This window comes from Anomaloglossus baeobatrachus, chromosome 5, assembly GCF_048569485.1.
Source record: "Anomaloglossus baeobatrachus isolate aAnoBae1 chromosome 5, aAnoBae1.hap1, whole genome shotgun sequence".
Lineage (NCBI taxonomy): Eukaryota > Metazoa > Chordata > Amphibia > Anura > Aromobatidae > Anomaloglossus > Anomaloglossus baeobatrachus.
In genome coordinates, this window is record NC_134357.1 from 308,651,706 (window position 1) to 308,669,252 (window position 17,547).

Sequence of the window (17,547 nt, forward strand, 5' to 3'; positions counted from 1 at the left end):
GGAGATGTTCCTCGCTCCTGCGGCTTCATACACAGCGATGTGTGCTGCCGCAGGAGCGAGGAACAACATCGGACTGTCGCGTCAGCGTAATCATGGATTACGTTGACGCTGCACCGATGATACGATTACGACGCTTTTGCGCTCGTTAATTGTATCATCGAGCCATTACACACTACGATGTCGCATGCGATGCTGGAAGTGCGTCATTTTCAATTTGACCCCACCGACATCGCACCTGCGATGTCGTAGTGTGCAAAGCCCGCCTAAGTGCTCTGGTCAGATAAGACCACAAGAGAACTTTTTGGGTTAAAAGCAAAATGGTTTGTGTGGTAGAAAACTAACACTGCACATCACCCTGAAAACACCATCTCCACTGTCCAAGGCCTCTTTTACACGTCCGTGAAAATCACGCACGTGTTTCACGGACGTGTCAAAGGTGTGTATTGCCCTCGGTGTGCTGTGTGTATGGCCTACGTGTGTTCTTCGTGTGTTTTCCATGTGTGTTATCCATGATAACACACGGAGAACAGGAACTTTATGCTCACCTGTCCCTGGCGTCGCTGTCCGTGGTGCTGATTTGCGGTCCTGCCGACTCCCCGCTGCTGCTGCTTCTGGCCGCAGTGAAGTGAATATTCAATTAGCATAATGAGTGGCGGTCGGCAGCAACTAACAGCAGCGGCAGAGACAGCAGGGCTGGAGAAGGTGAGTAAGGTTTTGTTTTTTTTCTCGCAGACACATGTCTTTTCTCCGGCGCCTGTCACACGGAACACACCCGTGTCGTCCGTGTGTGTTACGTGTGACACGTTTGCGTTCTGTGTGACACCCATGATGTCAGAGATAAAACGGACATGTCGGCGTGAGAAACACACGGACACACGTAAGTACGAACGGACACACGTTCCGTGCGAAAATACTTACGTGTGTCCAAAATCATAAAAATACATAGGTCTCCATGTGTACGTCTCCGATATGTGAGAAAACTGCCAAACACGTACCGGAGGCATGTACGTGTGAAAGAGGCCTAATATGGAGGTGGCAGCATCATGCTGTGAGGAGGCTTTTCTTCAGCAAGGACAAGAAAGCTGGTTAGAGTTGATGAGAAGATGGATGGAGCTAAATATAGGGCAATCATGAAGGAAAAGTGTTAGAGACTTTAAAACATTTGAACTGAGGGGGTAGGTTCACTTTCCAGCAGGATAACGACTGTACACATACTGGCAGAGCTACAATACAATGTTTTATATCAGTATTCCACAACTCCAGTTCTCAAGGACCACCAACAGTTCATGTTTTCAGCATTTTCCTATCATTGCACAGGGATCGGAATCATCACCTGTGCAGGTTTTTACATTATCACCTGTGTAATACTAAGGAAATCCTGAAAACAAGCACTGTTAGTGGTCCTTGAGAACTGGATTTGGGAACACTTGTTTAAATCAAAGCATATTCATGTATATGAATGGTTGAGTTACAGTCCAGACCTAAATCCTATTGAGTATCTGTGGCAACAAATGATGGACGAATAGTAACTATTTGTGTTCAGATTATTTGTAACGAATCACAAAGTACTATTCCAATATTCGTCATGAATAACAAACCTAATGCAAGGCAATGGGGAAGCTGACCTTTTTCTTGTCGTCACGAATACAGTAAGAGTACTTTGGGAATCGTTACGAATAATCCGAACATGAATAGTTACTATTCGCTCATCACTAGTGGCACTAGCCGCTTGAAAATTACTGTTCACAGACAATCTCCATCCAATCTTATTGAGCTAGAGCTAGTTTGCAAAGAACAATATGCAAAAATTTCAGCCTCTGGATATGCTCAGGTGGTAGAGACATAGTCCAGAAGACTTGCAGCAGTAGTTGCAGTGAAAGGTGGTCCTACAAAGTATTAACTTAGGTGGTCTGAATACAAATGAGCATCATCATTTTCAGATTTATATTTTTAAAATATTTTAAAAAACTATGTATCATTTTCTTTCCATTTCACAAATACTTGCTACTTTGTGTTGGCATATCACATACAATTCCAATAAAGCTACTTTTAAAGCTTAACTGTTCACTGGGTATGAATACTTTTTCAAGGCACTGTAGGATGATACCAATAACTACTTATAGTGTGCACAGTAGGTTTGTTTAGTAAGACTCACCCATTCTCATGGCCCTTGTAGAATACTTTGCACAGTGTAGGATATCCTCTTCATCCATGGCATCTATCACTCTAGCTTGACGCAAATACGGAGTGAGACGTTCTGGTGACAGTCTTTGTACGATTTTACATCTGTGCCTTTCAATCATTTCCCATAGCTCTTCATCCTCCAGACCCATTAGCTCTGGGTCGGTCTCCGATTGCGTTGTCATAGTTTTCTTTTATTATAGTAACTAAAAACAGAAATAGAAAGATTAGTAAATATATAACTTAGTAATTATTGATTTAGAGAGTACACAATATTCATACTCCATTTAAGCCTCAATCAAATCTTTTGATTGTATTATAATTAGTAATGTACAACAGAACTAACTTCATTATAATATGAATAATAAACAATAAGACTTACCTTCAAAAGAAAACTATATTTTTACAACGGAGTAAACACCAACGATGAATACATATTCAACGAGGGATAGTAAATAAGTCAAGCAGGAAGTGCACGGCAATAATGTCGTGCCTCTTCCTAGTTCTCATCGATGTAAGTGCAGTGTTGGAATTTCACCCTAAGGTCTTGGTGAATTTCCATACAGTACAATAAATAGAATAATGAACAAAGTTCATCTAAAAAAGAATAAATTATGTCAGCTGATTTTTTTTTATTTTTAACTCTAGCACTATTTTTAGTAACACATCAAAAGCATATTATCATATTTACACTTTAACTTTTATTTACACTCTATTTATCTTAATAGAAAACAGTAAATCCAGTCATAAAGATAATAGGCCACAGGGCCTTTAAAGTATGCATCAAGCCTAGGTCTCATCACTAGCTCGTGGCCACCATAACAAAGGCTTATGAACATTCTCCTACGTCCCTGCATCCCTGGCACCTTTTCTAATTAGTAGGTCTGGTGCTTTCATCATTGTGTCGTGGACTACTATTCAGAATCAGGCACCAGGTATATTGGCAAACAGGAAGAGATTTGGTGGGCTCTTGTTTGGTAGCCACACACATTTTCTTGCCCTAATATCTAATATATATACTGTTATAATGCTCGCAGTCGGTGTAGGGGTAGCGAGTGGGGTTAGTGGACCCACTGGGCTACAAGGGGGAGCCAGGCTTACCCTTTAGTGGGAGGGGCTTAACTAAGCACCCATCGTGAGACCGACGCCAGGTATCCCTTCTGGGGCTGTGACCAAGACTGTGGTAGCTGACCCCCAGGACAGAAGAAGGACCAAGGTAAAGGTACAGGCGCAAGCAGGTATAGGCAGGATGGCTGAGGCAGACGGGCAGGCAGGTACGGACAGGCGGACAGGTATGGGGGACACGGCAGGGACAGATAGTGCTGGGAAAGCAGGTACAAGTGACTGACACAGGGCTAACAGGACCTGACAACTAGCTTGCATACTGGTAGACAAACTAACTGAGGATGTTGGACAGGCACTTCCCCTAATGGGAAGGTGCCTTAAATACATAGTACCTCTCAGCCCATGGCTGATAGGTATTTACTGGAAATAGGAAAAAGGGAGAAAGGCTCAGGTTACCTTAGGCAACTGTGCTCCAGGACTTGAAAAGAGTGCACACGGTCCTCCAGGCAGGCTAAGCTGGTACAAGACTGAAAAGGATTGAGGAAAATGGACTCAGCACTTGAAATCCATAGACTTAAAATTCAAATAACTTTATTGTACATCTAAAATCTTCAAAAGGATCCATAAGGTGAAAAGACATGCATAAGAGCTTGTGTTTATTCTACGTCCGAAATGCGTAAGGTGCTCTCATAGGTGTCTTTTCACCTTATGGATCCCTGTGAAGATTTTAGATGTCCAATAAAGTTTTTTGAATTTTAAGTCTATGGATTTCCAGTGCTGGGTCCATTTTCCTCAATCCTTTTCAGTCATTTAATGGTAATAGCATGTCAGACCTATCATAGAAGGACCAGTGCACGCGCGAGTGCCCTAAGCACACTCCTAGGAGATCCGATCTGCGTGCACAAGCTCCGGGAGGAGGAGGAAGAAGGAGCACATGTGAATAGCTGCAGAGCAGCAGAGGAGGAAGCAAACTGGCCAAGGCGGTGAGTAAGTTGGCACCCCTGCAGGGACGCCAGCGTTACAACTGTATATATTATACACAACTTTAAAAACTAGAAAACAAATGCCATTACATCCTCTTTCCATAAAACATCATACCAAAACCTGCCTGAGGTGTTTTTTTCTACTGGCAAAAAAGTATTAAAATATTTAAGCTGTACAGCCAATAAGCGCACTACAAAAACTCGTTAATGCAGTTTTGTCAAGTGATAAATGGCAAGTTTGTATACTGTTGATAATATGAAGCTAGCCTCCAAAGAATTATGCTAATTCAACATAATTTACCATTAGAAATGATCAATTTGAATGGTGCTGCCCTAATTCGGCATCCAATGCATTTCTTCATTTTATCCTTCTTTGACTTCGTGGTCCACTGTGGCTTCATAGCCAGGCCACTTAAATGTAACTATGGCAAACAGAAATTTGGAAATTTTTGCTAAACTGCAAACTTTAGTCAATGCGATTGCTATATTTAGAGACATGAAGGCGTTTCCCCTTAGATGGCACAATAAGGCTATATATATATATATATCACCATGTGGCTGTAGGCACTGAGACTGAATATAAATGCAGTTATACCAGTATTCTAAGACGATTACAAAGAAAAAAAAATCATTTGGGATACATGCCAAATGTATAAATATATCATTCTTATTTTTAATCTTCCTTTGTATCCTGGTGTCCAGTAATGCTGTGTTGCAATATGTAAAACATGCTATGATGCAATAGGATTTGCAATCTGTATTCATAGATGTTTTCCTACATCATCAAAATACAAATAATTTTCCAAATGTAAATAGTGTATAGTTATGAGCGAGCACTACCGTGCTCAGGTGCTCAGTACTTGTAATAAGCAGTTGGATGCTCAGATGGGTGCAACTTGAGTACCCAAGTATAATGAAAGTCAATGGTAACTCGAGCATGGGAAGATTTCCAGGAAAAATCCTTAAGTCTCCCATTGACATCCATTATACTCAGGTACTCGAGTCATACCCATCGTAGCGTCCGACTGCTCATTACGCATACCAATCACCTGAGCATGGTAGTGCTTGCTCATCCTTAAAGGGAACTTGTTACCTACTCCCCTGAGGGGTGGTCCGATACAAACGGTCTGACGGACGTCGCTGCTTTCGGATCCGGCTCTTTCTCTATCCTGGCGAATGCTGTCCTCCTTGCTTCGTGTGGATGATGCAACCTATGTCACCCACACAGAGCCCTCCATTGTGCTCCTGCTCATGTGCACTTTGTTCTGCCCTGCTTAGGGCAGATCAAAGTATTGTAGTGTGCATGCTTGGGCGGTCTTTGACCTTTCCCCACCTCTACGCATTACAGTACTTTGCTTTTCCCTCTGCAGTGTAAAGCAAAGTGCGCATGAGCAGGAGTGCAATTGAGGGCTCTGTGTGGATGAGGTAGAAATCGTCATTCACAAGAAGCAAGGAGGACAGCGATCGCAAGGACAGAGTAGGCAACAAACTTGAGAGCAGCGACGCCCATTGGACTGGTCTGTATTGGACCACCCCGCAGGTGAGTAGATGAAAGGTTCCCTTTAATAGTGTACCAATAAATACCAGTCATACAATAGTAAAATAATACCATTTTAGAAGAACCAGCAATTACTGCCCAATTATGACCATATTGTAAATCCACTTGCCATGGAGCAGCTGGGGGTAATAGCAATAGCACACATTTCATTTTAAGGCCTGAATTTGTTGCATCTTTCAGCTTGAGCGCACTAACTTCAGTTGTGTACTCCCGTCATTTCTGTTGTAATTTATGCCACTTTTCTGATGTAAAATCTGATTAATTTGTTGAGCTGCACTTAGTAATGCCCCCTTGAACTAAACTCTGCCCACTTTTCAAAAAGTTGTTGGAGCTGGTGTTTTTTTGCAGCTACACGTTGCACACATATTTTTGTGTCATTGCTATGGTGCTATACCAGATTTCTGGCGCAAACTATCTGATGAATCATTGCGAGTGTCTATGACCTGTAGTTGAATTCATGCTTGATTATAGTCACCAACCCTCTGCAAATATTTTAAGTCCATGGCTAATAGTCTATGCATTATTCTTACCTTGCTCGTTCAGTGGCTTATTCTTGTTCTTCCTGCTCTTAACTTTATTCATGGGACTGTTGTATCCTTGTTTAGCTGTCAGTTATCTCATTGAACTTCTGCTGTTCTTTTTCGCTGCCATCCAGAGGATTAGGCATTAGCTCTAATGACTTACTAGTGTTTTGGAAGATGATATCCGATATTTGCTGTAAATGGTTTGCCGCCTCTGAGCCCTGTCGACACTTTTGCTAATGGATTTTATAAATCAGTTTTGCTAAGTTGTACTATTCTAATTGAGTACCACCCTTTTATTTCTGTATGTTTATCCACTACCTGATTTCTTGCTTGCAAACATAATTTTGGAATATAGCTTATGCGTTGTCTAACCAAATTAATAACTCGTTCAGCTGTTACCAATGAAGACTACCTGCAAATTAAATAATACAGTATATCTAACAAACGCTATCTTTGGGAGTATAAGGGCAAGGGTACGGTCCCACTTGTGTTTTACACTGATGTGCGCAATCCGATAAAACATCGGATTGCTCTCATTTCAGTGCAAAACCATGGGGCAGTGTCCATCTGTGATTGATTTCTCATGCCATAGCGGCATGCGGAATTAATCACAGCATGCTGCGTTTGGCAGCGAGTCTCGGCTCATGCACCCATACAAGTCTATGGGAAAGTGTGAAACATCGCACTGCACTCGCATGTAATCTGACTGCAGTGCAATATACGCAGAGACAGGCAGCGGAGGAGATAGGGAGAAAGTGCTCCCTCCCTCTTCTCTGCACCTGAGATGCGATCGCAAGATCAGATGACAGTCGCATGACCCTAGGCTGACACTCACAGCAGAAGGTTATTAGCATATCACTTCCGAAGCTATACGCTAGTGGAACCGTACCTTAAAGAACAGAAAATCCTGTAGATACTGCAATCCTAAATAGTCTCAAATCAAATTCAATGGCATCCCAGTAGTTCCACCTTATGGGTGAAGACATTCTTGCCTTCCTTTGGGTGCTTCCTCCAGACTACTTTTTGCTGTAATGAGTGCAGCATATACTTAGGTTACAAAAGAAGAAAGCCTGCGGAGACACCATCACATGTTTCTCAATGCTGGCAGGAAACTAACCAGGTCTTTCACCGGGAAGGAACAACCAGGGGAAGGGCAGTCTCCAGTCAAAGAGACCACCAAATATGGAGGGAAGGAAGATTCCAGCATCCACGTCCAATGGTTATATAAAAAGTATTTCTTTATTGAAAAAACATTAAAATGATGATGGAGAATGACATCCTGGGAAAAAAAATCCCTATGAGGACAAGGGTATGGAGATGGTACGCGTTTCGAGTGATTAGATGCTCTTAGTCCTGATCCATGGATAAGGACTAAGAGCGTATAATCGCTCGAAACGCGTACCATCTCCATACCCTTGTCCTCATAGGGATTTTATTTCCCAGGATGTGATTCTCCATCTTCATTTTAATGTTTTTTCAATAAAGAAATACTTTTTATATAACCATTGGACGTGGATGCTGTTATCTTCCTTCCCTCCTTGGAATCCACAGCCTGGCTGGCTTTTCTTCCCATGCACCTGTCCTGCAATTGGGTCTCCATCAGACTGGGTGAGCTGAACTTTCTCTTCCTTCCTTGTTTATGCCAAACATGGTATCCATCCACAGACAGCTGTTTCGGGGTATTTGCCCCTCATCAGTGTGGAGTAGGAAACTGGCCAGTGGGAGCAATGCCTAGTAGAAGACTACATAAGCAAGGATGGTTGACCTTAGGGAGATCAACATCCAACACCACGGAGACACCATCACGTGTTTCTCAACGCAGTGATTCTAGAGCAGTGCCAAACATGCTCCACACTGATGAGGGGCAAATACCCCGAAACAGCTGTCTGTGGATGGATACCATGTTTGGCATAGGTGGTCTCCTTGACTGGAGACTGCTCTTCCCGTGGTTGTTCCTTCCCGGTGAAAGACCTGGCTAGTTTCCTGCCAGCGTTGAGAAACATGTGATGGTGTCTCTGCAGGCTTTCTTCTTTTGAATATTTCCCAGGGGGCATTGCTCTAGAATCACTGCGTTGAGAAACACGTGATGGTGTCTCTGCGGTGTTGGATGTTGATCTCCCTAAGGTCAACCATCCTTGCTTATGTAGTCTTCTACTAGGCATTACTCCCACTGGCCAGTTTCCTATTCCACACTGATGAGGGGCAAATACACCGAAACAGCTGTCTGTGGGTGGATACCATGTTTGGCATAGGTGGTCTCCTTGACTGGAGACTGCCCTTCCCGTGGTTGTTCCTTCCCGGTGAAAGACCTGGCTAGTTTCCTGCCAGCGTTGAGAAACATGTGATGGTGTCTCCGCAGGCTTTCTTCTTTTGAATATTTCCCAGGGGGCATTGCGCTAGAATCACTGCGTTGAGAAACACGTGATGGTGTCTCCGCGGTGTTGGATGTTGATCTCCCTAAGGTCAACCATCCTTGCTTATATACTTAGGTTACATGCTGTGTCTATTAATATGCATATAATTCTTAAGGTCTTACCTGATGATGTGTATTCTCCAAACAGTGGATGCAGCAAAGTTGGGCTTTCCAACAGCACGTGGATCAGCGATGACTAGTACAACAGGTTATAGAGGACAGCATATGGGCAAGCAGAACTGGAAGCACTAGATTCAGCTGAGGCAGATGTGCGGATTGTACAGGAATAGAAGAAATGTGTACACAATTTTTAAGTGATTATTTTGACCATATTATAATTTTTATACATATTTTCCAATGCAAAGCAATATAACCTGTTTAATGTTTAGAAGCATCTGTGTAATGAGGGAGGGTGAGAACTAAATATATCAACACCCTTTATCAATGTGCGTAGAATAATTAGCCAACTTGTTTTCTTCAGGCAAAATGGGCCAAAAAAAAAAAACTTCAATAACTCTGAAAAGTCTTAAAGCGGAAGGCAGCACTCTGGAAATTCCTCAGATATTAGGGCGTGATCACAGAATCGTCATATGTATTGTTGCAAATATTTAATAAGGTTGCAGAAAACATAGACACACATTAAAAACCTACAAGAATTAAACGTGAATTGACCAGGAACCCATTATCTTCCAGTGCTGTCATATTCCAGAACTGTAGCTTCCCAGGAGAAACCAGAAGTACAAGGTGTTCAGTGCTCAGACACCTGCCCAAGATAAGGAAGGCTGAAACCAACCACCACTGAACAAGACTCATAAGGTAAAAGTTAATAATGGGCCACAAAATATCTGAAAGCAGATTCTTCAAAGGACTGATGGGATGAGTGACTGTTAACGGACCAGATGGATGGATCAGTAATGGGCACAAACCTCCCCTTCGACTCAGATTCCAGCAAAATGGAGCCCTGGGGTACTGCTATGGGCTTGGATAAATAAAGATGATCTATTCGAAGGAACTAAAAATCAACTATCCACCTTACTGCCATTTTATAGAAGAAACTTTCTTCAAGCAGTGGCACCGGAAAAGGTCTGCATCTTTCAAGAAAACCATGATTTTTATGCAGGACAATGCTCCACCTCATGTATCAAAGTAATCCACTGCTTGGCTGCCAGTAAAGGACTTAAAGATGAAAGAATAATGATATGGCCTCTTCCTCGCCTGACCTAAACCCTACTGAAAACTCGTGGACCCTTGTTAAACAACATTTACTGTGAAGGACAATAGTCACCTCTTTAAACAGTGTCTGGCAGGCTGTGGTTGGTGCTGCCCAAAACTTTGATCATCAACAGATTACACAACTTACAGACTCCATGGATGGAAGGCTTATGATTGTTATAGTAAAGTAGGGGACTATATTGGTTTCCTACAAAAGATAAAACCTCACATTTACTTTCTAAAAATTCAGGTTTCAGGTTTATTAACAATTTGGATTGACTGATAACACTGTAGTTGTTCAATAACAAAATTCATAATCAAAAATACAAATTGCCTAATAATTCTGCATACAGTGTAGACTTACTAGTATATTGCAGAAAGAGTGCAATTAAAAACATAGGAAAAGAAGATCCATGTAAACAGTCCTGCTCATCATTATTGGCACCCATGAAATTTAAGTATATTATGTGGAATATCTCCTAAAAAAATGAATCAAGCGAAACAGCTTTTTTTGTATAGAGCACTCGTGTTAAATACAAAAAAACAAAATGATAAACAACAATTTGTAGCAAAAAACGATGGGAGGGAAAAATAGAAAAACCTAAAGCTCCTGTGACACTGGTATTGGCCCTATACATTACATTAATATGGAAACACATTTTGACTCACTTATGGTAAATCATTTAAAAAGCCAATAGGTAGGCCTTGTTCCTTTATCACAATAGTGAAGACAAAAAAGCTGTCTGAGGACATCAAAAATGCTATTATTAGCAAACACAAGACTTCCAAATGGTATAAGACTTGGGTATACCAGTTTAAACACTGCGCAATATTATTAAAAATTTTGCCAAGCTTGGAACCGTCGCAATTCTCCCTGGACATGGGAGAAAGGAAAATTGACAAGGGATGTCTTCGAAGGTTGGTGCAAATTATGTAAAAAACACCCCTTTAAGCATCCAAAGACCTATAGGCCAACCAGGAACAGTCTAAGGTCATGGTTTTAACAAGTACCATACACCACACAGCAGCGCTTTAGGGGCACAGGCCAAGGAAGAAACCATTGCTGAAGAAAAGAACAAATGATCTTTGCCAAAGAGTACTTTGACAGACCACAATCCTTCTGGGAAAATGTTCTGTGGATAGATAAAACAAAAATAGACCTTTTTGGCAATGCAAAGCAACAGTTTGTTTACAGAAGGCACAATTAAGCTTATAAGGAAAGAACACCCTACCAACAGTTAAGCATGATGGAGGATCCATAATGCTGTGGGGTTGTTTTGCTGCGTCTAGTATTGGAGGACTTGCCTGTTTCACAAAAATCATGAAATCAGAGATTTTAGAGCAAAATGTCCTACCCAGTGTGAGAAAACTTGGTTTGAGTTGAAAATCATGGGTCTTCAAGCAAGACAATGACCAAAGCACACATCCAAAAGCACACAGGAATGGTTGAAAAAGAAAAAATGAACTGTTTTAAAAAGTACGGCAATGAGTTCTGACCTCAATCCCATTGAAAATATTTGGGGTGAGCTGAAATCTGCCATTGGGAAAAAGAACCCTGCAAACATTCAAAAGCTTGTACAAACTGCTTAGGAAGAGAAAATACCAGCTGAGAAGTGCAAGAAGCTTATAGATGGCTACAAGAAACGTTTGGAGGCTGCCGTCAATACCAAAGTGTGTGCAGCCAAGTATTAATTAGGGGCCTTTATTGCTGCACATGCTGTTTATTTGGTTTCTTCTTTGAAATTGCCACATATAGGTTGACAAAGAATGTTTTATTGTTGTATTCCTTCGGACCACAAATTCAAAAGTCCTAAGTATATAACTTTGGTACATTTCCATTTATTTCTGAAGATATTGTACAATCTATGAAAAAAATGAAGGGGTGCCAATAAAGGTGAGCAGCACTGTAGGTAAAATGATATCTTGCAGAAGGCGTACAGTAACACACTCAAGAATATTGAAGATGTATAGGCAAAGTAACATCATGCAGCAGTATTACAGTAACATACAGGATCAACAAAGAGTTTGCAATCTAGAATATTTGTAGTATAAGCTGTGGGGGAAAGAGCACACAATAGTGTGACCATATGTAAGGAGGAGAAAAAAAGGATATTGCCCACCTAAAGGATGGTAGGTGTCCCTGTTATTAGTTCCACCTGCTGCTGCCTCGTTCAGGGGATAATTCCCAGCTAAATAGTCCAAAAAAAATTAAAGCTTGACTCCATCTTTTTTTTATTTTTTTATACTGTACCACTGGAAGGGTGCTTTAAATCTAATCGGCCTGACCACTGTCATACACTCACCTTCCTGCGGCTTCACCTATTGCCACCACTGTAGTTGATATCACTGATTTGTGAGCTGACAGCACACTCCAGTGTTTGATGGAATGCAAATGAATGCATCTCTATGAGAACTTTGTTCTGTAGCTCATAGAGAAGCATTGGGAGCTTTTTACACAACTTCTGACTTCTTGGCAGTCACATATTACAGTCACAAGATGATGCCGTGGGACTAGAGTGGAGTTGTTAAAAGGTGAAGCTCTAAAAAGGTGAGTATATGACCGGGGGCAGGGGACTTAAATTTTAAATGGCACTCCAGCGCTGAAAAAAAGATGTTGGAGTATTGCTTTAAAAATGTCACTGTTACAAATAGACTGTGTTGACTGAATCCTAACACTCTCAGAAGAAATGTAAAACCAAAAATCCACAGGTCCCAAAACAGGTTACTACTTGTCTAGACCTGACCCTGATTTGCTTCTGCCAGACTGCTGAAGTTGGCACTCTAATATCACATAGTGGCACCCCACTCGTCAACGGTTGACCCTGAGTGTCCTTAACTGCACCCTAAGTTATAAACCAAGTGTAACACAAAAACAACAATAAGCATAAATGAAGTGCACACAGGCAGAGGGTGAGACCCAGAGCTAGGAACGTGCAAAGACAGATGTACAGGAATGATGGCATACAAGAAACCAATAAGAATAAAAGAATACATCAAAACCCTCCCAAACCTAAATAAAACAAAAGAGAAGGATAACTGGGAAGGGATTCACGTAAACTAACTACAAGGAATAGCAATGTCTCCATGAGAAAACCTTAACCGAGGAGCTTGGACTCCAGACAACCATCCACTCAGAAAGATAGCCACCACTCAGGCATGTGAGTAGTGAGTATAAATAGCCCCTCCCGTAATGTGATTGGGCAAAGCAAATAAGAAAGTGCAAACAACGGAATATAAGTTAAACAGGAAGGCACAGCATAAGAAAGAAAGACGAGATTCTTCAGCAGTTGGACCAACGCAAAACAGGCTGTGGTTCAACCAAGAGAGAAACTGTCCAACAACCAGAGATCAATATTTCGGACCCTGGAGGGGAGCCATGACAGCTGATGGGGGAAAATGTCTTGCTACAAAAAGATGTTTTCTATTAAGACAACACCTTCAACACCGACTCGGCGCCTTTAACAAATAACAATAAACAACACATAGAGAAATTGAAAGGAAAAAGGCAACAAGAACATGTGGACAATCAATATCAGGGTGAATATATAAATTAAAATTTTCAAAACAGATTTGGACAAAAATAAATACTTGGAAGAAATTAATTGCACTTAAAAGAAGAGGGTGAAAAAAAATGAATATATGAGTAGATAAAAGAAGAAGGAAAAAAAAAGAAAAAAAGAATTAGTGAAAGATAAATGTGTATAGAGGATATGGGAATCAAACCGGAGACAGCCAAGAAGTAGATTAAAATCCAAAATAGTATAGACTCAATACAAAAAATTATGCACAATATAAATCCTTTATTCACAAAAGATACAGGGATAATAAAAACAAGGAGAGGAGTATGGATACAGAGCAGGGCGGGTAAAACTAATAAAGCCATGTTAAGCCACAATCCGGTAAAAATTCATAAAAATTCACTTGGATCATTAAGGTACCTAAAAAATTCCTTCTGGTGCTGGGTGGGGTATAATAAATAGATACAAATAATTTAAAAAATCTATAAATATAAATACTGATAATAGAAATTAAGTGCTTAAAGTGCTGTGTCAAAGAAAAAAAGAAAAATATTTTTCCTAGTGAAAAAATATTTTATGTTTAGAGAACCCACAAAATTGCAGGTATAAAAAGGTGTAAAAGTGCTTAAACTATTCTAATCACAGAATTTTAAATAAATATAAATAAAATATATATATATAAAAAAAAATCTATTTTTTGTGACACAATAAATAATATCAGTTTAAATCATGGAGATCAGACAGAAATGGGACAAAATGCTGGGAACTAAATCAACAGCAGTAATGGTCAGTATCAATTAAATAATCAGCCAGCAAAGTGTCCCATTTCCCAAGTAACTCCTATCAGCACAAATAACAGAGGATTGGACCAAACAATAAAAGACCAAGGTTTCACTGCATTGAATAAAACATAGTTACCAGAAAGCACGGACCACTGCTCACCCCCTTAACGCACGTTTTGTGTGGAACACTTCCTCAAGTTTTTTTTTCCGTCATACTGTTTACCGATAAGAATAATTTATATTAGATTTTGATAGATCGGACATTTATGAACACATCAATACCAAATATGTTTATTTTTTATTGTTTTAATTTCAGTGGGGAAAGAGGGAGGTAATTTTTGTTTTCAAATTTTTTCTCACTTTTTATTGTATTTACCCTTTGGGGATGTGAAATTGCGATCATCCAATTGCTTGTGCAGCACAGAGCAGCCGGCATTCACAGGAAGTTCATCATGATAAACACAGGGGTTATTAGCTAACCTCCGGCTGTTCTGACAACCCATTGGCACCCCGCGATCACATCATTAGGTGGACGATGAGTACGGGGAATGGTAAGATCCCTGCCGGCGTGTGTTGAATCCCACTGTTTCTGATTCACCTGCGGCTGTTAGAGACACATGGCTGATCAGATCAGCCAACATGTGCAGGGAAAAATGTGGGCTCGCAAAGGCGGTAACCCAACCTTGGACATACCAGTACATACAATTTTGTTAAGGGGTTAATTGAAAATGCCTTAAGGTCCAGTCACACTAAGCAACTTACCAGCGATCCCAACAACGATAGGGATCGCTGGTAAGTTGCTAGGAGGTTGCTGGTGAGATGTCACACTGCGATGCTCCAGCGATCCCACCAGCAACCTGACCTGGCAGGGATCGCTGGAGCGTGGCTACACGAGTTGCTGGTGAGCTCACCAGCAACCAGTGACCAGCCCCCAGCGCCGCGTGGAAGATGCTGTGCTTGGTAACTAAGGTAAATATCGGGTAACCAACCCGATATTTACCTTGGTTACCAGAGCACACTGAGCGCTGGCTCCCTGCTCTCCTAGTTACAGCACACATCGGGTTAATTACCCGATGTGTGCTGCAGCTAAATGTGCACAGAGCAGGGAGCAGCGCACAATGCTTAGCGCTGGCTCCCTGCTCTCCTAGCTACAGCACACATCGGGTTAATTAACCCAATGTGTACTGCAGCTACATGTGCAGAGAGCAGGAGCCGGCACTGACAGTGAGAGCGGCGGAGGCTGGTAACAAAGGTAAATATCGGGTAACCAAGGACAGGGCTTCTTGGTTACCCGATGTTTACTGTGGTTACCAGCCTCCGCAGAAGCCGGCTCCTGCTGCCTGCACATTTAGTTGTTGCTGTCTCGCTATCACACACAGCGATCTGTGCTTCACAGAGGGAGAGCAACAACTAAAAAATGGCCCAGGACATTCAGCAACAACCAACGACCTCACAGCAGGGGCCAGGTTGTTGCTGGATGTCACACACAGCAACATCACTAGCAACGTCACAAAAGTTGTTCGTTAGCAGCGATGTTGCTAGCGATGTTGCTTAGTGTGACGTGGCCTTTAGGCTGAAGGGAGGTGTGCTCAGTCAGAGGAGTGTTCTACAAATATAATAAATAAGGAATAACGTTTGGAACACCATTCTAAGTCTGAATTGGGTGCAAAAACCTAAAAAAACATCACTATGGGGAGATAAGGTATGCACACCAGTGACTATGTGAGGGGAATACATGAAATAGCAGAAACTGCTGTGTGAATACTGACTTGAAAAATCCAATAGCCATATGTAAGAGTGAAAATGTGAAAAATGGAATCTGCATTACTGCCATGAACATATGAATCAAGAGAAATTTAGCTACTGAATTGATCAATGCAATAGAGCCCCAACACTACGCCAACGTATTTCTCTACGTTGGGGTCCCTAGCTTGTGTGTGTCCTCTCATGCAGTTAAAAAACTTACCGTGTATGGGAAGCTGAGACCCAGGCTATTTATGCGTATGATATGGATTGGCAATAGGTGTGGTTGGGGAGGGTTCACAAACGAAAAACTACTAACAATAAGGAATAACGTTTGGAACACCATTCTAAGTCTGAACTGGGTGCAAAAACCTAAAACAACATCACTATGGGGAGATAAGGTATGCACACCAGTGACTATGTAAGGGGAATACATGAAATAGCAGAAACTGCTGTGTGAATACTGACTTGAAAAATCCAATAGCTATATGCAAGAGTGAAAATGTGAAAAATGGAATCTGCATTACTGCCATGAACATATGAATCAAGAGAAATTTAGCTACTGAATTGATCAATGCAATAGAGCCCCAACACTACGCCAAAGTATTTCTCTACGTTGGGGTCCCTAGCTTGTGTGTGTCCTCTCATGCAGTTAAAAAACTTACCGTGTATGGGAAGCTGAGACCCAGGCTATTTATGCGTATGATATGGATTGGCAATAGGTGTGGTTGGGGAGGGTTCACAAACGAAAATATACTAACAAATAGGAATAACGTTTGGAACACCATTCTAAGTCTGAAGACTAAAGAAATACTTTGGCGTAGTGTTGGGGCTCTATTGCATTGATCAATTCAGTAGCTAAATTTCTCTTGATTCATATGTTCATGGCAGTAATGCAGATTCCATTTTTCACATTTTCACTCTTACATATAGCTATTGGATTTTTCAAGTCAGTATTCACACAGCAGTTTCTGCTATTTCATGTATTCCCCTTACATAGTCACTGGTGTGCATACCTTATCTCCCCATAGTGATGTTTTTTTAGGTTTTTGCACCCAGTTCAGACTTAGAATGGTGTTCCAAACGTTATTCCTTATTTGTTAGTAGTTTTTCGTTTGTGAACCCTCCCCAACCACACCTATTGCCAATCCATATCATACGCATAAATAGCCTGGGTCTCAGCTTCCCATACACGGTAAGTTTTTTAACTGCATGAGAGGACACACACAAGCTACGGACCCCAACGTAGAGAAATACTTTGGCGTAGTGTTGGGGCTCTATTGCATTGATCAATTCAGTAGCTAAATTTCTCTTGATTCATATGTTCATGGCAGTAATGCAGATTCCATTTTTCACATTTTCACTCTTACATATAGCTATTGGATTTTTCAAGTCAGTATTCACACAGCAGTTTCTGCTTTTTCATGTATTCCCCTTACATAGTCACTGGTGTGCATACCTTATCTCCCCATACCTACAAATATAATAGACTGACAGCACCTCCAAACAGATCAAGACAAGTGTGAACAGGTGCAGGCTGAGATTTCAATCTAATAAGATAAAATACA

The 17,547-nt window shown here is 41.2% G+C and overlaps 1 protein-coding gene across 1 annotated transcript in view; it reads right to left on the reverse strand.

Annotated features, from left to right (window-relative positions):
- CARD14 (caspase recruitment domain family member 14) overlaps window positions 1–8,977 on the reverse strand; it is a 123,131-nt gene extending 114,154 nt beyond the window's left edge. Inside the window, exons 1-2 of the mRNA XM_075349695.1 lie at window positions 8,848–8,977; window positions 2,156–2,387 (exon numbers count right to left, since the gene is read on the reverse strand). Coding sequence (XP_075205810.1) covers window positions 2,156–2,366 — 211 coding nt within the window. The 5' untranslated portion in view covers window positions 2,367–2,387; window positions 8,848–8,977. The remainder of the gene's footprint in view (window positions 1–2,155; window positions 2,388–8,847) is intronic.
- Window positions 8,978–17,547: the final 8,570 nt, after the last annotated feature.